The following is a 22,167-nucleotide window of genomic DNA, read 5'->3' on the forward strand; positions in this document are numbered from 1 at the left end:
AGTTCACCCTTAGATCTAATCCTGGCATTTCACCCCAACCGCAGCGCACGGAATGCAGCCTGCTGTCTAGCCGCCTCTGCCCAGCGGGGAGCCCAACCTCCAGCGCAGGGCATGTTCCCCAGCCAGCCCGCCCAGCTTCCCAGGCTGTGTCCTCAGTCCCCGAGTCCACACCCAGCAGCCGGTGCCTGCAGGGCAGAGAGCTGCACAGCAGTTACGCAGGAGAAAGTTGTAGGCAGTACAAAGCCTTCCCTACCTTCCAGGGTCTGGCTTCCTCTCTGCGCTGCTCTGCCCCTTGCTCTTCTCCACCTCCTGCAGCAGGGCTGTTTGGATGGGGGTGTTTCTCCCATCGCTGCTCGTGCTGTCCGTGTGCTGAGGCCCCCTGCAGTCAGACTGGGACCTGCGTTTCATGGCCTGGAGCTGTGCCAGTGGTACGATGTCACAGCCCTGTGGCCGGTGCCATACTGTTTGCTGGGTGATGGCGTTGTAGTAATAGAAGCGGTTGTTGTTCTGGTCGAAGAGCTCCCACCATTGCTTCTGGTCCGACTGGCGAACTCTCAGGTTGGGAGGTGGCTCCCAGCCGCACTCACCGGTGGCCAAGTTGACATACATTCGCTCCCGAGAGCGGGGCTCGATGATCTCCACCCAATCCGAACTGCAACAGAAAAGAAAGGCACAGTCAGAGTGGGCTGGGGGCACAAGGTAACCCAAGGGCATGCAGCCAGCTGCCTGTCAGTCCCTGGGCCAGGGCTCGGGGTAGGAACAGGCAACCAGGCTCTGTATCAGAAACGGCGCTCAGTGTTACAGTGACCTCTGTGAAGGGGGAGCTATATTGGGCTGACACTTTTTTGGTGGAAGGAGGCCTACACAGCGTTTCACATCCTACTTACTGTTTGGACCCGCAGGACAGTAAAGTCCCGGCTGCATGTTCAGCTGGAGGAGCATGGGAGGTGTCAGGTTGTTACAGTCGCTCCAGCACCGCAGGCAAAGGGAGGCAGCTGTTCAATCCTTAACAAAGACACCTCTTTCCAAAACAGCAGTTAGTCACTGACACTGGTTAAACATGAACCCGGGTTTAAAACAGTGTGACCAACACTCTCTTCCCCACTTAGCTCCGCTTTCCCTTGATTAGCCATTTGTTTCATACACACTCGTTCTCCAGTCACGATGGAGCCTGCTGTCCTCCAGAGGGCCTGATTTCTCGTCTAACAACACAAGAAGAAAAACCCCTTTGTTTTCAGCCTGGTCTTCCAGGCGCTATCAGAAAATGCAGAGAAGGGCACATGCCCTTTCAACAAAGCATCTAATAGCTCAGACTGCCTTTCTGCTGAGCCGATGAGGATCATGCAGAGGGGTTACAACAAGCCAGAATGGCAATGGCAGGGCAGAGCACCCATAGGCTGGGGGCATTCACGTCTGAGAGCCAGGAAATGCCAAGCCATGGCTCTCACATGCATAAACAAAGGCTCCAGGTGTGACCCAAGTGTTGCTGCTTTGTCAGGGAATTTGCAGCCACCACACATTGCACAGCTGCAGGAAATCGGGCCTTCAGGACCGGCCCTGCCCACAGACTGGCATCTGCCTACAAGTGTGAATTACAGCCTATGTCTTTCAGTGCCGATCCGGTGAAACAGAGCGTTGCTATTTCAGATTCAAAGTGCCCTATTTTGATTTAGCTGAAGTGGGATTTTTACCACTGACGTTAATGGGGGAACTGGATGTTTCACACTTGGCCACTCATTTAAGTGCCTAACTTTAGGGTCCTGTTTCTGAAAGTCTTGGCCTTCATCCCCATGCAGTTTGACCAAGGGGTCTGCAGTCTGCCCGTCTCTGAGGCCTCTTCAAAACTGTATTGAATTAAAAGCACAAACTGCTCAGACACAGCACTTGGTTCACTTTCATCTGAACAAAGGGCTGCAAGAACTCCTCTCCTCTGCACAGGTGAGTCAGGAAGGAGAGGGCTGGATCTGGAGAGACCAGCCCTTAAGACGACTCCGGAGAAAGGTGACTTCAGGTCACTTCTTTCATGGGAAGGAGCTGTCAAGACTTTCCTGGAGAAGGTGCAGAAACAGAACCAGTGGTGATGTGCTGGTAACAAGCATGGCTGATGGTGTGCTTAGAGTACAGCAGAGCAGCAGGTGCCCAGGGCCGGCCCGCAGGGGTTTCATTTACAAGGGTCTCTCCGAAGGTTTGGCCTGCTGGGGAAGCCAAAGAGCTGAAGGAGTTTTCTTGCAGGGAGGAGAAGATACAAGCCCTACAGAATTGAGATACTGTGCGCCACTAGAATTCACAGGGCAAGCAGGACAACTCAAAAGCTCATCTGATCACAGAGAGCGGGACTAACAACCCATCCACAATGAGCTCTCTGCCTGGGCTGGTACAACAGTAAACAGCCTGGCCAAACACCCAACAGACGAGCACATTGGGAAAGACATAGCACGCCCCGCACTAGGCCCAGTAATAGGCCTGGGTAACGGGCAGGGGCCAGGAATGCTATGGCAACATTGGACTACATCTGCAGATTGTTCCCTAACATCTGCATTCATCTGCAGGGGCTTAGCCACACTTGATGGCACTTCCTGAGAGGAGTTTTAAGAGCCCTACTCTTAGATATTAAGTTTCAGAGCAGCAGCCGTGTTAGTCCGTATTCGCAAAAAGAAAAGGAGGACTTGTGGCACCTTAGAGACTAACCAATTTATTTGAGCATAAGCTTTCGTGAGCTACAGCATCCGATGAAGTGAGCTGTAGCTCACGAAAGCTTATGCTCAAATAAATTGGTTAGTCTCTAAGGTGCCACAAGTCCTCCTTTTCTTTTTGCGAATACGGACTAACACGGCTGCTACTCTGAAACCTCTAAGGCACTAGGCTGGTTAGTCAGGTGATATTCATTAGCCACTGGGGGAAACTGGGCCAAACGATTCAGAAAACCCACCAACTCCTTCACAGTTCCCATGCTTGGGCGCTGGCATTCGTTTTACCTCCCTTTACAATTAATGTCTCCCCCGAGCATTCGAGGCAATTCTCACTTCTGTTAACCCAGGTATAGGTGGGGCTGGGAATGAGAGCCAGGCACTCCAGACCCGTCAGCATCTCTCCTGAGGACACTGTTGTCTTGCAGAGCCTCTCTGGGGTTAGACACAGAACACGGACGTGAAGGCCCTTCACCTAGAACATTGCATCCCACCGGAGAACTACCCTGAGCCGGGCCCTTTTGGTTTGGAGATGAAGATCAAGCACAAAAATCCCCTGCTGCCTGTACCACGGTCATGCTGCAGGGCACAGTTACACACTGACAAGGGCACATACACAGAGCGCAAACCAAACCAACCGCCACACAGCTCACCAAGTTGCAAATTAACCCTTTCATGTGTGTTCTAAGTTGTAAAACGCCCCCATTGCAGCTGGTCCTGGGCAGCGTAACATGTTAAAACACTGCCAAAAGCCAAGCCAGAGCTGACAAGGGTGGACTTTGTACATAAAATCCCTTCCTCGTGCCTTTGGGCCAGAGAAAAGAGAAGGGTAATTAACTAGGGACAGTCCGACCCACAGGAACAGCACATTCTAGTAGAGGGCCCTCCACAGAGAATATTCTGATCTCAGATCCCAAGGGTTTATATCTAGAGGGCAACAGCCAGCTTCACTGCTGAGGCGGAACATGAGGAGGGAAGCAGCCTCTTGGACAGCCAGGATCCAAACCACGTTGGGCTTTAAAGACCGACAGCAGCTCCCTGAATGGCACCTGGAAGGGACCAAGAAGCCACTCGTGCACCAGGCGCTTTATGGCCATTCCCGATCAGCTGTTGAAGCTTCTGGCTGGTTTTCACATGTAGCCCCATGAAGAGCATATTGCAACCTCCAGCCTGGAGTGGGCATCAGGAATGCCAGCCAGGAGGCCGCTGCAGGACTCAAACAGGGAACGGGGAGGGCCTAGCAAGATGTAGCTGTGTGGACAGAAAGAAAAGGCCAGATCTCAGACATGTTATGGACACAGCCCAGCCGTGAGGGCAAGAGAGAGGGAGGATCCAAAAAACATTATGGGCATGAGTGACAGGGTGGTGTTGCCAGCAATGATAAAGAGACAGGGGAGTATAGTGGTCAGGGGTTCCATTTCAGCCAGGCCAAGCTTAAAGCTGACCAAGAGAGATTCAAGAGGAGCTGTCAAGACAGGCTGAGGGGAAGAACTGCATCGATAGACACGGGACAAGAGTGGAGATGTATTTTGTGGGAGAGGGCAGGGAGGGATGCGGTCACTTGGGCCAGTGGAGGGTCTAGAAGAGGTGAGTTAGGCTAGCAGTGCAGAATAATTGACTTGCATCATGGCTCAGCAAGGGAAGGAAGAGGGAGTTTCACAGTGTTTACGTACACCAGAAAAATGGCAAAGTCCCCTGTTGCATGATCAAACTATTTAAAATTCAGCAGCATTGTACTCAAAATCCCCGCGGCCAGCAGCAGTTTGCAAGAATTCAGCTCTGAAACAAGGGGCTCTGGAAGTGTTGCTATTTCTTGGGACAGAGGGAAGGCACAGAGTAACTACTGAAAGCAAAAAGAAAAGGAGTACTTGTGGCACCTTAGAGACTAACATTTATTTGAGCATAAGTAAGGTGCCACAAGTACTCCTTTTCTTTTTGTGGATACAGACTAACAGGGCTGCTACTCTGAAACCTATTGAAAGTAACTTCACAACCCTTTCTAATGGCACCAATCCATGGCTGTGTTTGTGTTGCTGTTAACTATAGTCTGCTGCTCTTGGAGTTTACTTTTACCTTTGTGTGCAAAGGCAAATTAACCTGAGATTTGGGCTTATGACCTCTTTGTTCCGGTAAATATCTGGAAGCTGTGAATTGCCAAGCTGCAATGAAACAAAGGGACATTCAGCTCACTCTGTACCACACTCCATTTCAATTACTCTTATGTGTAAAGAAGAGTCTAAACAACAAAAGGAAAAAGAGAGAGAGGGAGGCAGCGCATTCCTAGAGAGACGCCAGCATTGGGCTGACACAATCCAAGCTTAGAGCATCAGATCAGGAACTCTGCAAAGCTTTGCTAAACCCAGGATCTCAGATAGATAACATCCCAGCTTGGAGTGCCCTGCTGAATATAAAATAATCACAAACCAGCCTTATCAGGTCAAAGCAAAGGTGCCCCTGGCAGTAGTGTGAATGTGAAGGGACAAGAAGGAATCAGCATGAAGGTTAGAGAACAGCCTGCATCATAAAGTTCAGATCCAGATCCCAACTCAGACAAAGCTCTGTTCCAGGATTTTACTTCTGCCTATTGTAGAGTACAGGGTCTAGTCACAAAGTCTGGATTTACTTCTGCATTTCCCCAAGGGTGAAGGAGTATGGATTCACAGTTTTAGTTCAGGCTAGGGTGACCAGACAGCAACTATGAAAAATCGGGACACAGGGTGGGGGTTAATAGGGGCCTATATAAGACAAAGCCCCAATATCGGGACTATCGCTATACAATCAGGACATCTAGTCACCCTAGGTCAGGCCCATCTCAAGTAAAACCCAGAGCAAACCTTTCCCAGGGCTTTTTGCCTGGCCTTCTCAGGAGCAAACTCTACAGGGTCTATGTGCATCTTCAGTCGTCTTGGCTGAAATACAGTAACACTCCGGAAATCAGCCCAGAGCCCTACCTGACCAGGTCTCTAGACTTGGTAACAAGTTTGTCATGTAGTCAGTAACCAAAGCTTGAAATGATCCATTTGGCTGACAAATAAAACCTCCCTTTGAACCATAGAAATACAGCCCCAGCATGTAGCCTCTATTATTTCACAGATTTCAGATGTTTCCTTTGCATTCTGTAAATACACAAATACATTCCAAGGGTTGTAACGCTTTGACATTAAAGCACAGCTCTGAGCTGCTTGCTATGGAGCTTCCGGAAAAGACCAACAGCAAAGGCATTTACTCGCCCAGTGCACACTGATTTTCCCGGGGGCTGAAGGAGATACTTGTCCCCGAAATGTTCCTCCATTGCACTGGTGGCAGAACTGGGGGGAGCACTAGCATAGATAAAGCACTGTGGCTACCAGCATTTTAAGCACCGTACCCACTAGACATGCTCTGAGATGGTATCTAAAACGCCAGTGGGCACACAGTGGGGGCCTTATCAGTTGTACCATTAGGAGCTACACAGGAGCTAGTGCACTGGTGAGAAGTTTTAGGGGGAAAGGCTAGTCTAAACACTTCCTCAGGAAGGAGCAAAACACAGGCTTCTGCCCCTCCCTGCTGTCTGTGGCAGGTGCACTGGGCTGGGCAGACATTTTACCCATTGATCTGTGCCATGGGTACCCACATAGCAGAGCTACAATGCTCTGATGTCAACAGCCTTCGCCATTTACCACAGGGGGGCTTGCTGCAAACTACTTGCCAGCCTCCTCCATGCCCAGGCCAGCCAGCTAGCTCAGCTCCAGGGCTCCTCCGACCCTTCCCAGCACAGAGAATGCAGGAGGTGGGAGCGGGAATACTTCACACAGGCAGAGGAGCTGTCCTCACAGGCTGGCTCCATCCCTCCTTCCCTCTTTAACAGCCCTTCAAGGCTGACATTTTATTTACTTTAAATGCTATTTTATAAACTGGGCAGAGAAACGGGGAGGCTGCAGCTCACTGTCCTCCTGCCAAGCTCCACGCCAGATTTAACTTGCATCTGCAAACTATTCTCCTTCAAAGACAATTGGACTAAGTTTGACTCTCCCCCCAAACTCCAGCTCCTAGGGACCCCACTCAGCTAAGGCCAGGAACTGCAGAGCCCACCTCTAGCTTTCATAACCTTCCACCGGCCTAATCAATATTTCAGAGTGAAAGTCTCCAGCACACCTGTTATTCTGCAGCCCTTCGAACCAGCTCCCGATGACAAGTCCTGCACAATGACAAGCCCTGCACAAGATCTGCACAGTCACTGCGAGGGAAAGAAAATGCCAGCCTGTTAACCCTGTCACTGTCAAAGGCTCCAGGGCACTGCATATTATCCATCTGACTCATTGGAAAGAGGAGGTGGGGGAGAGGAGCATTTACCTATCCTGGAAACAGGAGTGTCCACTGCACACCTCATTTGGCCCAGGAAGCAGTGCTCTATGGTAGGAGGAAAACTCAGACTTTGCCCACCTAAAGGCCCCATGGGGAGTGCACCAGAAGCCTGAGGTCATCACATATTTATTAAATTGAACCAACTGCAGCGATGCTCAACTTTAATAATTTTACTAAGATGATGTTAAAATAAAAGAAATGATAAAGCGTTTAAGCATAGAAGTTTCTGGTTATCAGGAAGTAAGGTACAGATTATCAAGGGGTGCAAAATTCAGTTTAGGATCGGATGGTGTAAGGAGTACATAATCTGCAATATCCCCGATTGGGGGTAAAAGGGTCAAAGTACAGACATTGAGATATGAGGGTATGTTGTTCCTATAATGGCTATGTTCAGGTGTGGAGTATAATGAATGGATATGATGATGAGGATGGATTTACCCTCTACTACAGAAACACAAGCCATGGAGACTATAAATGCCCACATGCAATGTTTAATCTAGAACCCTAGCATGGGGCCAGGCATGGGATTGGAAACCTGGCATTCCACATCTCTATTGCTGCTGATTTCTGACATGGCCGTGGGCTTAGCTTCTCAGTGCCTAAGCAACAGAGTGTGGCTACACAGAAGTACCTCTCCGAGCCACTGTGAGAATTCCTATTTGCACAGGGCTAGGTTGGTGCTAAGTACTAGCATTGCCCTAACAGACTAAGTCACATATGCTGCACACAGGAAACAAGATAGTGCCCAGACAGCTGCTAAGCTTTAATGGGCAAACAGAAACGCAGCCCTTCTAAACAATGAAAAGACACGTGGGGCCCTAGTTAGGCCTTTCCCTCTCCTTCCTCCCCCGCCCACCTCCCATGCTAAGATGAACAGCTCAGTACAAGGCCAGCAGAGAAAACAGGAGTCTTTACTAAATAGAGGGTGGAAGACACAAAACTGAGAGAAAGGAATGTGTGGAAGACAATCAAATTTAAAACAGCAAATGAGAGAAATCCAAGCACTGCTATTAGGGACACAACTGTTTTTCTTGTAAATGTTACCTATGCTACAAAAATTTGGACAACCGAGGATTTTTACTGGACAACATGAATTTTGGGCAGGACAAGCATGGTGGAAAAACACTTTCCCAACCAGGGTCATGTGGTTTTTAAAACCGTGCACCAGTTTCACAACAAAGAGATTACACTACAGTACTTGCAAAAAGAAAAGGAGTACTTGTGGCACCTTAGAGACTAACCAATTTATTTGAGCATAAGCTTTCGTGAGCTACAACGAAAGCTTATGCTCAAATAAGTTGGTTAGTCTCTAAGGTGCCACAAGTACTCCTTTTCTTTTTGCGAATACAGACTAACACGGCTGTTACTCTGACTACAGTACTTGTATGAGGTGACTTGAAAAATACTGTTTCTTTTTCTTTCTTTTTTTACAGTTCAAATACTTGTAATCAAAAATAAATATAAAGTGAGTATGGTACACTTTGTATTCTGTGTTGTAACTGAAATCCATATATTTGAAAATGTAGAAAACAACAAAAAATATTTAAATAAATGGTTTCTATTATTGTTTAACAATGTGATTAATAGCGCAATTAATCACGATACATTTTTTTTAATCGCGCGATTAATCCTTGACAGCCCTACTTATTAGCAAGACAAGGTGGGGAAGGCAATATCCTTTATTGGACCAGCTTCTGGTGGTGAGAGAACCGAGCTTTCAGGCTTACATAGAGCTCTTCCTCAGCTCAGGTAAGAAGGAATCTGCCTCACGCAGCAGCTTAGTTTGGAGAGGAGCACAAACACCAGGAAACATTTCCCAACAGTCAAGTCCACTGCACTGGGGGAACAGCCCTCCAGGTCAGGAGCAGGAGAGCTACCTCCAGGGACATTTTAAACTCGAGTGGGCAGCACACGAGTGGGAAGCTCCCGGCAGAGGGACTGTGGGTGTAAAACAGGGGTTCTCAAACTGGGGGTCGGGACCCCTCAGGGGGTTGCGAGGTTATTACATGGGGGGTCGCGAGCTGGCAGCCTACCCCCCAAACCCTGCTTTGCATCCAGCATTTATAATGGTGTTAAATATATAAAAACATTTTTTTAATTTATAAGGGGGGGGGGTTGCACTCAGAGGCTTGCTGTGTGAAAGGCGTCACTGGTACAAAAGTTTGAGAACCACTGGTCTAAAACATCTTTTTTGCTCTAATGTGCAGAGCTCTCAGTTCCCCACTCCTGTACACAGACGCCCCAGAGCGCTGCTCAGCCATGCGTCAATAAATAGCAATCAACATTATCTTACCCATTTCAACTCTACCCAAGGGCTTTCATTTCATTTATTCTGAAGGCCGTTCCTCCCCACCAGACTCTTACAGATTGGAGGGTATTCAGATGTTCCTCATTTCCACTCTTCTTCTCCCCCCGACCCCCATTTCTTTGGGGAGGGAGTGGGATGGGGAATACCTGTCAACTATTGGGGTCTCAAAGGGATCATTCACAGCCAAACACTATTCCATAGCTATCAATGATCTAAAAGAAAACAAAAATCATCGCTGAGTAGCTGATGGGCTGATAAACCATGACAAGGACAGAGCAAAGTGGATCAGCTGGGGAACTGGGCTCATGCAGATGTGTTTTAGTGCAGCCAAATGCAAGCTCACCCATCCGGGCAGGAGGAATGCAGGCCACGCTCACAGGCTGGGGGCGGGGGTTCTATCCTGGAAAGCAGTGACTCTGAAAGGGGTTTAGCAGTCCTGGTTTCAACCAACTGAACAAAATCTCCCAGTGTAGACTGGGGTTGAGGGCGAACATGAGCCCTGGCTCTAACCGGGGAGGGCAGAACACGAGGAGTAGAGAGGTGCACTGATTCTCTGCGTAGTGCTGGTGAAGCCATTGCTGTTCCAGCATCTCCAATTCTAGCGTGCACACTGCAATCCTGAAGAGTGGAGGACGAGTCAGAGGAGCTGAGCTGAACTGGGGAGAGTCCAGGGCTCTGGATCCCCTGAGGATGGAGTTTTCTGAATGTTTCTGCTTTCTGTGCTAACAAGCTCTGTTCTACGCTGTCGTCCCGACAACTAATAAACCTTCTGTGTTACACTCTGGCTGAGAGTCACTGCTGATTGTGGAGTTAGGGGCAGGGCCCTTTGGGGCACGTGAGGCTTCCCCAGGTGTCTCATCCAGCCGGACTGGCTGTGGGGAGCCCATGGATGGACAGAGGGCTGAAGGCTCCGAGGTCAGACCCAGGAGGCGCTGAAGCCAAGGAGATTTCTTGCCCAGGTGAGCGCACACCCCAAGGGGAGAGACACTGCACTAGAGTCCTGCCTGACTCCATTCAGAGCGGTGCCAGAGTGCTGAGCCTGTGCCTCCGTGACAACACCCTGTGGGGCTCAAGAAACCCCCCGACCTCAGCCAGAGAAGGCAAACTAGGGAGTGTGAAGCAGGTGTCTTCCCAGAGGTGATGGACAGGGCACCCAGCAGGCTGGACTCCAGCCTTCACCCCCACCCTACAGGAACTGGAGAGGAAGGAGAAGTCTCCCTTCCCCTCCCCAGAGCTCCAGGCTGCTGACTGGCAGAAGAGCTGAGGAAGTCTCCACCTGGAGGTTTAAGAGTGTCATCCCCACAGCCCCACCCTGTCTCTCCTTTCAAGCGGGTTGTGCCCCTCCCCTCACCCACATGCCTAGCACAGCACCTGCTTCCAGGAGGCCAACCTTGCTTGGGGCCAGAACAGCCACCCACTCCTGAGAGAGCGACCTGTGCAAATTGCACTGGACTCCAGCTAGCAACAGAAATCCTGCTTGAGAGACCGCCACATGCCCGCTGAGCAATAAAGCCCAGACTCCTGGACTTCCTGAAGCTGCACAAACCCACTAGCCCAACCCTTTCACGGCAGCAGGGCTAATCCCTACAGCAGTGCTCACCTGCCTCATGGAGCTGACATGTGGGGCTGGAAAGCTCTGTCTAAGCTCTCCCTAGTGACTGCACATCCCTGCCGGCTGGCTTGGCTCACTTCTGAAGCGAGGACAGTGAAAGTCAACTCCTCCTGTGGCCAGACTTTCACTGTCTGGCTCCTCTCCATCAAGCCCAGGAAAGCTGTCATTTAAATCTAAAAATAAAAGCAGGGGTGTATATCTCCTCAGCTAATACACACACAGGCATCCCAGCCGCAAAAATGACAGAGGAACCAAGGCAAATATAACTCCAGCCGGCACCCAAAAGGTTCTACTGCCTCCGAAAATGGGCACTGTGCAAACAAAGCAGCATCTGTTCAGCGTGAGACGTGGCCTGGTCTGTGAAAATACAGAACAAACGGCTCACTGCCACCCTCCAGGTCTGAACCTTTCACATCAACGCACAGCTCCGCTGGGAGCCTGCAAACAGCCTGCCATGAGTAGGGCAGGGAAGCCTCCCTCCAAAAGCCAGCTCCCGGGGCAGCGGAGCATGCCCTGCGGCTGGGTAACTCTGTCACACAGGAGGCATGGAACAGAAGACTCCAGTGGGCCCGGGACAGGAGGAAGAGGTAGGCAGCGCCCACAGCACTCACTGAAGTCAAGTGGGTTCCGTACCCCAGCCACCCACCTTCGGAACAGGTGCCTGTGACATTTTAGAAGAAGCCATGTTGTAAAGAACCCTCTGGCCTCAACCCACACCAGCGCTAACCCTCTGCCCCCACTGGGAAGAACACAGGCTCCCAAGACTCCATTCTGGAAACACAGGGCTCCAGAGAAGAGAATTTGTCTGTTTCCCTCATGGGTGCAGAGATAATTCTCACTCCCAGTCTCCCTGACATCACGGATTTTACATCTGGCCCCCATATCAATCAGGGAGCTTTCCATCTACAGCAGATCTTGCCCGCATGCTTCCAACTACCCAACTGGGGCCTCATTTTACCCTGGGTCTCATGGCTGCTGCAGCAGCTGCTGGGAGCAGAGCTCTGGCCCCTTTGCAGAGAGGGACAGCCAACCCCATGAGGAAGGCTGGCCAAACGGAGGGTGCATTGCAGAGGCTCCTTATGGCTAGACACCAAAACTAACAACAGCTTCCTGTGAAACCCAGGCTGCATCTCTGCTGCAGAGGCCTCACAGGGAAAGGAAAAAGGAACATCAAAACAGGCAGGACTTCTTGGGAGAAACTCAGTGAGGGGGCAAAGGGAAATCCCCTCAAATACAGTGCTGGCTCCAGGCAATGGGCGCACCACAAGGGTGAAAGATGATAGCATAACCAAAGCAGCCCAGCCAGAGCTAGAGATATAGGCACTACAGACCTGTGCCCCAGCTCCTGGAGTCACGTGATTACAGCTGAAGCTGAGCTTTCAGTTAAAAGAAAAAGTAATTTTCTCACCCTCATGGGGCAAAGAGAAATTTGAAAATGTGACTCGAGAAATGTGTCACCATCCCAGTGACATCTGCCTGCGTGTGCTGAGAGCCTGAGACAACAACTCCAAGAGAGAGGAACAGTCCCATGCTTCTCGATGGAGCGTTAATGCCAAGCCCCTGCGCCGCCACCACCACTCCCAGTATGTGCAGAAAGAGAACAGTGCAGGGGGCCTGGCCCACCCACCCAAGCAGATAAAGCCTGGCTGTTGAACTAAGTAGTGAAACACCCCCTGCCTCTGTGGGGTGGGAAAAGGATCCCCTGTTGCCACCCCTGTAATTGCTCTAGGGTGATAGGGAGCCCTTGCAGCTGACTTCAAGGGATAGGGTGGCCCTGCTGTTCTGAGGAGGGGGGCTGCTGCTGCTCCTCCCAAGGAACGAAAGGGTCTATTGCTGCCACCTCTGTGCCCCCAGAGTGGTAACAGAGCTCAGCTGTGAGGCTCCACCCAGCTGCCTTAACCCCACCCTTAGATGCCTGTCCCAGGCCCTTACAACAGAATGGGAACGTTCAGACCCTCACACAGGCTGCAGCCACTCGCCTCCTGTTTTATTAAGGGCCAAAGGCCACGGACAACAGCCCATCAGGAAAGGCTGTTCCGGATGTGACCTGGGCAGCCCAAAAGTCTTCGGGGCAGGATGACCAAGCTTCCTCATTCCTGGGGGAGGGGGGTTCACGGGGGGCCCACCCCCTGCCCAGGGCCTGGAGCAGCAGGACAGGCTCTCCTGAGGCTGCCCTGAGTGGCAGGGCACAGGACATTAAGGACAGCTCCCACCTCACGGGACAATGCTTTCTACTACCACGGCCACTGCTTCCTGGAGCCCAGCCTCAGGCAGGCCTAGTGGAGGCAAGGGAACACACGGCCCAAGGCTTATTCCTCATCGACTTTACAGCGAGGTTAAAAGCCCCAGTCTCCCATGTGCCTCCACTGGAGCCTCCTCTGTCCCAGGCCGCGGCGTCTGCTCAGCTCAGCGAACCTTGAGATGAGCCGTTTGGCCTTTCAGGGCCTGGGCATTTCAGACCGACAGTCAGCAAAGTAGCCTCCCTCCCTCACCTTCCCAGGCGCACTGCACCAATCTGGGACGGACTGCCAGAGGGGCCGGCAGCGCCAGCAAGCACTCAACCTCAGCCCCTTTGCCACACTGACCAGCTTTCACAGAGGCTGGTTCTTCGGGCTCTGAGTGTCTAAACAGTAAGGAAAACAAAGATGAACCCAGCCCAACTCTGCTCCCATCCAGCCTCAGTTTAATTGCATGCTATGCTGTGCAGAGCAACAAGCGCCAGCTGCCCCCAGGGTACGTCTGCAGGTTCACTGCTTTCAAAAGCCTGGGAACCATTCCAAAGCTGGGCTTTTGGAAATACTGTACCTCCATTGAAATGAATCTCCGAAGCCCACATCCTGGCTCTTTCCTGTCCAGCCAAAAAAAGACTTAGCATAGAAAATATACAGCAAGTTTAACAATACCTCACCGAGAAATTATTAGAAAAAATATTACAGCTTGGATCACAAGCCTCCTAGGAGCAAGCACTGCTGTGCATTCCTGACTAGGAGCTACGCACTCAGCTACAGCAGCAATCTGACCTCGCAAACTAATTATCTTTTGGCAATTACAACTCAATCCCTCTACATGCCAAGACATTTCCTGTGCAAACGTGGCAAGATGTACTCAACAAGACTCCTGGGCCCCTAGATGGCACCTTTCATCCGAGGATCCCCAAGCGCTTTCCAAGCACTAGCGCCGCCCCACCTTCCCCAGAGGCAGCTGAGTCAGGCGTAGAATTGAGGAGCTCTGCTTTAACTGCTAGATGCACTCCCTGAATTCCCCTCGGTACTGGGAAGAGGGCACTGTGATCCTGTGACCCAAAACACCGGGAGAGGAAAAGGCGCTCAACAGATGCCTCTTGTCACAGGCAGGGGCAACTGTCTGGAAAGTTTTCCTCTTAAGCATTAAAGGAGATTCCCACTGTTCCCTCATTTCCACCAAACAAGGGAAAAGCTTCTGGGGAATGATTCCCATTGGCAGACGTGACGTTACAGGGCAGATTAGGCGGCGAGAGGAGCATCAGCAGCAGCAGACTGACAAAGCAGCTGCTTGCCCTACACCCGTGGCTTCGGAGCAGGAGGCAGCAAACACTCAGGAGAGGCAGCAAATCCACGAGAACTAGTCTGGCAGCAGCTTTACTTCCACTGCTCTGCAAGGGTCCTGCCCACGAGCCAACAGGCAGCCTCCAAGCCTCTTAATGCCTTCCTGAGACAACAGTAAGCTCCCACATCTCTGCGAGTCATGGTCAGAGCCACACAGCTGCTCCTCCTCTCTAAAGGGAGGTGACATCTCAGATGCAGTTTCCAGGGTACTCCCAAGCTAAGATGGTTGTTTCCAGACCAATGGGCCTTGCCTGCATTAGAAAACAGTATGTTTAAACACGGGGCTGGGTCTAGCTAGTACCTATCTGGCCCTCAGCACCACAGCATCTGAGCACTGCACAATCTTTAATGGATTTATCCTCCCAACTTCCCTTCCGTGCTATCGGCCCCCTTGTGCAGAGAGGGAACTGAGACACAGGGAGACAAAGTGACTGGCCTCGGGTCCCACAGGAAGTGTGTGGCAGAGAAGGGAATTGAACCCAGGTCTCCTGAGTCCGGAGCACCCAACCTGTGGTCCCTCTTCCCATAGGGCTTAACCATACCCAGCTAACACGTCGGTGAACACACGTCGTCCTACCTTACAGGACTGTAAGCACAGGTAAAATGTGCTAGTGTAGACGGGGCCACAGGCTCTGGGAAGGCTGACTCCCTGGTGTGGATTACAGTGTACAAGGACAAATAAATGTGAGGGCACCATGGGCCCGCTGGCGCACTGGCAGCTTTCAGGTCATGGTAAATCACTGGGGGTGCACCTGGCAAAGTCTGAAAGACAACCCCCCTAAAATCCCAAGGGACCAATCGATGCTAACCACTTTTCCCACTCTCACAAGGAACAACATCACATAACTAGTATTCTCACTAGCTCAAGGATGCAGCAGGACCCCCCCACACCACCACCTCCACTCTCTTCAGTGCTTCCTCTCAGGATTAGCAAGAAGGCCCTAGAGGAGCAGAATGGGCTGAAAGGTGGCAGTTGCTGCCTGGGCCGTTGGTGCAAAGAGAAGAACAGCCCAAGAATGAGCGCGTCCTGCAGATTAGAAGCGGCTCTGACAAATCATCATACTAGGGCTGTCAAATGATTAAAAAAATTGATCGTGATTAATCGCGCTGTTAAACAATAGAATACCATTTATTTAAATATTTTGGATGTTTTCTACATTTTCAAATATATTGATTTCAATTACAACACAGAATACAAAGTACACAGAGTTCACTTTATATTATTATTTTTATTTCAAATATTTGCACTGTAAAAAACAAACGAAATAGTATTTTTCAGTTCACCTAATACAAGTACTGTAGCGCAATCTCTTTATCATGAAAGCTGAACTTACAAATGTCTAGAATTCTGTACAAAAAATAACTGCATTCAAAAAATAAAACAATGTAAAACTTCAGAGCCTACAAGTCCACTCAGTCCTACTTCAGCCAATTGCTCAAACAAGTTTGGTTACAATTTACAGGAGATAATGCTGCCTGCTTCCTGTTTACAATGTCACCTGAAAGCGAGAACAGGCGTTCGCATGGCACTGTTGTAGTTGGCGTCACAAAATATTTACGTGCCAGATGTGCTAAAGATTCATATGTCCCTTCATGCTTCAATCAGCATTCCAGAGGACAGGGTGATGATGGGTTCTGCTCGATAATGACCCAAAGCAGAGCAGACCGACATATGTTCATTTTCATCATCTGAGTCAGATGCCACCAGCACAAGGTTGATTTTCTTTTTTGGTGGTTTAGGTTCTGTAGTTTCCGCAATGGAGTGTTGCTCTTTTAAGACTTCTGAAAGCATGCTCCATACCTCGTCCCTCTCAGATTTTGGAAGGCACTGGAAGGCACTTCAGATTCTTAAACCTTGGGTCGAGTGCTGTAGCTATCTTTAGAAACCTCACATTGGTACCTTCTTTGCATTTTGTCAAATCTGCAGTGAAAGTGTTCTTAAAACGAACATGTGCTGGGTCAACATCTGAGCCTACTATAACATGAAATATATGGCAGAAGGCAGGTAAAACAGAACTGGGGATATACAATTCTCCCCCAAGGAGTTCAGTCACAAATTTAATTAATTATTTTTTTTTTTAAATGAGCATCATCTGCATGGAAGCATGTCCTCTGGAATGGTGGCCGAAGCATGAAGGAACATACGAATGTTTAGTATATCTGGCACGTAAATACCTTGCAATGCCGGCTACAAAAGTGCCATGCGAATTCCTGTTCTCACTTTCTCACATTATAAATAAGAAGTGGGCAGCAGTATCTCCTGTAAATGTAAACAAACTTGTTCAGCCAATCGCTAAGACAAACAAGAAGACTTGTAGGCTTAAAGTTTTACATTGTTTTGTTTTTGAGTACAGTTATGTAACAAAAAAAAAAATCTACATTTGTAAATTACACTTTCACAATAAAGTAATTGTACTACAGTACTTGTATGATGTGAATTGAATACTACTGTTTCTTTTGTTTATAATTTTTTACAGTGCAAATGTTTGTAATAAAAAATAATAAGATAAAGTGAGCACTGTTTACTTTGTATTCTGTGTTGTAATACAAATCAATGTATTTTAAAATGTAGAAAACATCCAAAAATATTTAATAAATTTCAATTGGTATTCTATTGTTTAACAGTGTGATTAATTGCGATTAATTTTTCTTGAATTAATTGCATAAGTTAACTGTGATTAATCGACAGCCCTACATCATACATAATGGATGCAACTGCTCCGGTGACTGGGCATTAGCCCACATCAGTCGAGCTGTGAACAGGGAATAGAACAATATTCTGCAGCCACAGCTACACAACTGACTTATAATATTTGTTCTGTGTAATTATCGAAACCAGCGAGACTGCACAGCTGCAAAGTATTTAAAACTTTTACAGCTATCTTTGCAATGTAGGCTGCTCCCCATCCAACAAGGGGAGCAGGAGGAGAGACCCAATGTTATCTCTTTCAAAACAAAAAGGTCAGAGCTAGGACTACAGAGGAAGATGTGGGCACCACCAGCAGCATCTCTCAAATGAGCAGGCAGCCAGAACCCAGAAGGACATACATGGGAGAGCCAGGAAAGGGAACACTGCAGTCTATGAGCCTCAGGAATGCTTGGTAAAGAAACCCATTCATGATCTCACAAGGAATAACAAACAACAAGATGAAAACATTTGCAGATGACTCAGAGCTATTAACTGTGAGGAACGTCAACCCGATCTAACCAGGGTAGGTGAATGGGCAACCAAAGGGCAGATGCAAGTCAGGACTGACAAACATGCAAAGGGCATGCACGCTGAAGGGAATAATACAGAACTACTCACACCTTACTAGGTTCTAAATTAAATGTATCAGGTCAGAAAAAAGTCTTGGGCATCAGTGCAGATGGCTCAATGAAGAACTCCGCACAACCTTCATTCAGCCCCCTAGTGCATATGCATTAGGATACAGCCATTAATTACACATACTCATACTATTTTTTCCACAGGACCCATCCCACTGAATGTACAGGATGGATGGTGCTCACTGCATGAGCTGCTATTTAATATTTTGTTTTCTCCTCGTTGCTCAATGCGTGGCCCTGGGGCTCATTTTACTGCATACTATTCAAAACGTGGTCTGAGGACAGAGCTGTCCATTTCCTTACAGGTTTTTCTAAGATACTCGTTGCTATAGCATATGAGTGCTTCACAAACACTAATAAATGTATTTTCATAACTCCCCTGTGAGCTGAGTATTATCCCCGTTTTGCAGACGGGGAACTAATGCTCAGAGAGATTAAGGTTAAGTGTCCACTAACTTTGGGTGACCATTTGAGATGACCAAGACCTGGTTTTATACAGCACAGCTCACCAGTGCCGGAACCATAAGTGTTTAGGTCACAAAGCTGAACACTCAAAAGTTAGGAAATGCTAGAGGCAACCATAGGTGCTGTGGGAAAAACATGATCGTACCGTTAAAGGTCAAGATGCACTATGAGATGGGATCGGATGCATTCCTAGCTATCCACAGCAATCCTAGATAATCACATGATCAAAATTGCATTAAGTTTACAGGTTTTGCTTAATAGATATTGTATTGCTTCTATCTGCTAAAGCACGATGAAGGCATTCGTTAGGTTTTCTAAAAATAAACAAATAGATTTTTGATTTTATTTTTTTATAAAAAATTACAAAAAATCATTTTATATGAAAAGAAGTACTTGTGGCATCGTAGAGACTAACAAGTTTATTTGCGCATAAGCTTTCGTGAACTATAGCTCACTTCATCGGATGCATTCAGTGGAAAATACAGTGGGGAGATTTATATACATAGAGAACATGAAACAATGGGTGTTACCATACACACTGTAAGGAGAGTGATCACATAAGATGAGCTATTACCAGCAGGAGAGCGGCGGGGCGGGAGGGGAAAGAAAACCTTTTGTAGTCAAGGTGGGCCATTTCCAGCAGTTGACAAGATTGTCTGAGGAACAGTGGAGGTTGGGGGCGGGGGAATAAACATGGGGAAATAGTTTTACTTTGTGTAATGACCCATCCACTCCCAGTCTCTATTCAAGCCTAAGTTAATTGTATCCAGTTTGAAAATTAATTCCAATTCAGCAGTCTCTCGTTGGAGTCTGTTTTTGAAGTTTTTTTGTTGAAGAATTGCCACTTTTAGGTCTGTAATCGAGTGATCAGAGAGATTGAAGTGTTCTCCGACTGGTTTTTGAATGTTATAATTCTTGACGTCTGATTTGTGTCCATTGATTCTTTTACGTAGAGACTGTCCAGTTTGACCATTGTACATGGCAGAGGGGCTTTGCTGGCACATGATGGCATATATCACACTGGTAGATGTGCAGGTGAATGAGCCTCTGATAGCGTGGCTGATGTGATTAGGCCCTATGATGCTGTAGCTCACGAAAGCTTATGCTCAAATAAATTTGTGAGTCTCTAAGGTGCCACAAGTCCTCCTTTTCTTTTTGCGAATACAGACTAACACGGCTGTTACTCTGAAACCTGTCATTTTATATGGTAGCTTTTCTATGGAACACGTTTACCTCCCATCAAAGTTGTTTATTTTTATTTATTTTGCTGGCGCCTTTTTCCAAAGAGATTTACAATTTAGGGTTACAATTGTTAAAATATGCATTATATAGAAACAAGAACGATTCAATTGTAGTGTTACAGAACGGCAAGTTACAGTTCAATAAATACTAACACTAATAGTGCGGTACTAATAGTGGAATGTCCGCAGGAAAATGATAAATTCAAGGCAAGTACAGTACATGAAGTACAAAAATAAAATGCAGTCCCGATGTTTATAACTAAAGTTGTCCTATTTTTTTCATTTCTTCATATTATACCTTAAATATTATAATGTGGCTACATTTTGTATTCTGGTTATTTACATTACAGTTGTACTCTGTGGGACTTTTAAGTAGTATTTTAATTCCCCTGCCGCTTTGGCCTTGGCCCCTCCACTTCTACAAAGGTTCCAGCTTCCTTGGCACAGATCCCACTGGCTTCATTTGCAGCTGTGGGTGCTCACCACTTTTGAAAACCAGACCCAGGGTCTCAAACTGGGCACCCAGAAAATGAGGAAGATGCAATCTATGACCACCAGCTCAGTTCAAGTGACTTGTCCAGCACCACAGAGGAGCTCTGTGGTTGAGGCAGGACCAGTTCTCCAGGGTACCGTGTAACTGCCTCAGCCATGAGACTGAACTCATTCTTCATGTAATCCCTGCCTCATCCACTGCACACCCTGCAAGTTCGACAAACAGATGAGGTAGAATGACAACAGATAACTGCCTCCTTTACTCCTGAGGGCTTTTTGCACCAAAAATATAAAAATTCTGTGCACAATATTTTAAAATTTTCTGCAAATTGTCAAATAAATGTGGAGGCTCCAGCATGGCATTGGGAAGCACAGGCCACTGGCTGCTGTGGCAAAGTACCTTGTTCGCCTCAGCAGGCTCAGGTCTTTTTAGCTTTGGAGACACGGGTTTGGGCAAGGCAGTCCTTCTAGGTGGCACAAGGTCAGGCTATACCTTTCCTCAGTCAGTCCCTTGTGCCTGTTTTCCTTTCCCTTCTGGGGAGGGAATGCAGCCTCCCTTCCCGGAAAGGTTTGGGGTCTTGCTGCACCCAGCCTATTGGCAACTTCCCTGCTTTTCTCTCTCTCTCTCTCTCTCTCTCTCCCCCTCACCCCATTTCCTAAGAGGGGAGGGTTTAAAAAGGTCTCAAGCAGTTGGAGTCAGCTGAACCTAATTGGTTCTCTAGCAACCCCTTTTCAGCTGAACCTTATTAACCTGTGGTTCCCTCTCCTCAGTGGATAGGGAGGGGCCTTTTAACCTTCTGGGACTGATTACTACCCCCTGCTTTGTAGCTGTTTGTCGTGGGTTTACCACACTGCACAGAGGTGGAAAATCATTGTGGAAACCCCCACCCACACCCCCTGTCCCCCCAGACTCAGCAGAGAGGCTGCACCCAACCCTAACACAGCGCAAGGACTGGACCCGCCCCAGAATCACCCCTGGGCCCTGCCCGTCCGTGCCAGGTGCACAAGGTGTGGGCAGGCAGGCAGGCTCAGCAAGGCAGGTGTGACACGGTATCTCGGGGGAACACCCTGCACTCCCATGTTCATCCTTATAATATGATTGTGTGGTATCCAATGCCAAGTTTGTCATGTCGGGTGTCTTCGGAAGGCTCATGATGCACTGAGAATTGTTGTTATAGTAATGTTATAGGTTGTAATTTCATGTGTATAGTTATGAGGCTGAAAATGTATCCTCATGGCTTAAAACAAGCCCAGGCAAAACTCTCCAGCAACAAAGGGGCAGTTCACACCTCATCAGGGCACATATGGGACAAACCCAGCCCAGACTCACAGGAACAAAGGGCACTGGCCTACGCAACAACAAAGGATCTGTCAGACCCCTTCCCTTGGCCAGTTTGGGACTGCATGAGGTAATGCTCACCTGATCCTGAAGGGGGGGGGGGGAGGCAAAGTCAAGAGGGAAGAAAGAACATGATAAAAGGGAGAGATATTTGCCACACTCTTCCTCTGTCTTCCACCTCCATCTACAGACATCACCACCAAGCGACTTAAGCGCTGATCAGAAGGGAGAGCCTGGTTGTGGTGAGAAGCATCTTAGTTTGTAAGGGCACTGAAAGTGTTAAGATCAGCTTAGAATGCGTTTTGCTTTTATTTCATTTGACCAAATCCAACTTGTTGTGCTTTGACTTATAATCACTTAAAATCTATCTTTTGTAGTTAATATATTTGTTTGTTTATTCTACCTGAAGCAGTGCGTTTGGTTTGAAGCGTGTCAGAGACTCCCCTTGGGATAACAAGCCCGGTGCATATGAATTTCTTTGTTAAATTGATGAACTTATATAAGCTTGCAGCGTCATGCGGGCATAATTGGACACTGCAAGATGGAGGTTCTTAGGGTTGTGTCTGGGACCGGAGGTATTGGCTAGTGTCATTTGGTTGCACAATCCAAGCAGCTTACATGCCAGAGGCTGTGTGTGAACAGCCCCGTAGTGGGGGTTCTCACAGCAGAGCGGGGTAAGGCTGGCTCCCAGAGTCAAGGATTGGAGTGACCTAGCAGATCACTGGTCCAGATAACACCAGGGGAACGTCACAGCAGGATCCAAGTGTG

The 22,167-nt window shown here is 48.4% G+C and overlaps 1 protein-coding gene across 2 annotated transcripts in view; it reads right to left on the bottom strand.

Annotated features, from left to right (window-relative positions):
• LOC102930402 (rho GTPase-activating protein 39) overlaps positions 1 to 22,167 on the bottom strand; it is a 121,867-nt gene that overhangs the window by 69,844 nt on the left and 29,856 nt on the right. The window contains exons 1-2 of one of the 2 annotated variants that reach the window (XM_043527163.1): positions 9,325 to 9,502; positions 254 to 652 (exon numbers count right to left, since the gene is read on the bottom strand). In XM_043527163.1, coding sequence (XP_043383098.1) covers positions 254 to 609 — 356 coding nt within the window. In that variant the 5' untranslated portion in view covers positions 610 to 652; positions 9,325 to 9,502. Of the gene's footprint in view, positions 1 to 253; positions 653 to 9,324; positions 9,503 to 22,167 lie in introns of those variants that run through there. The other variant, XM_037915933.2, reaches the window with a different exon arrangement.

This window comes from Chelonia mydas, chromosome 13 (genome assembly GCF_015237465.2).
Source record: "Chelonia mydas isolate rCheMyd1 chromosome 13, rCheMyd1.pri.v2, whole genome shotgun sequence".
Lineage (NCBI taxonomy): Eukaryota > Metazoa > Chordata > Testudines > Cheloniidae > Chelonia > Chelonia mydas.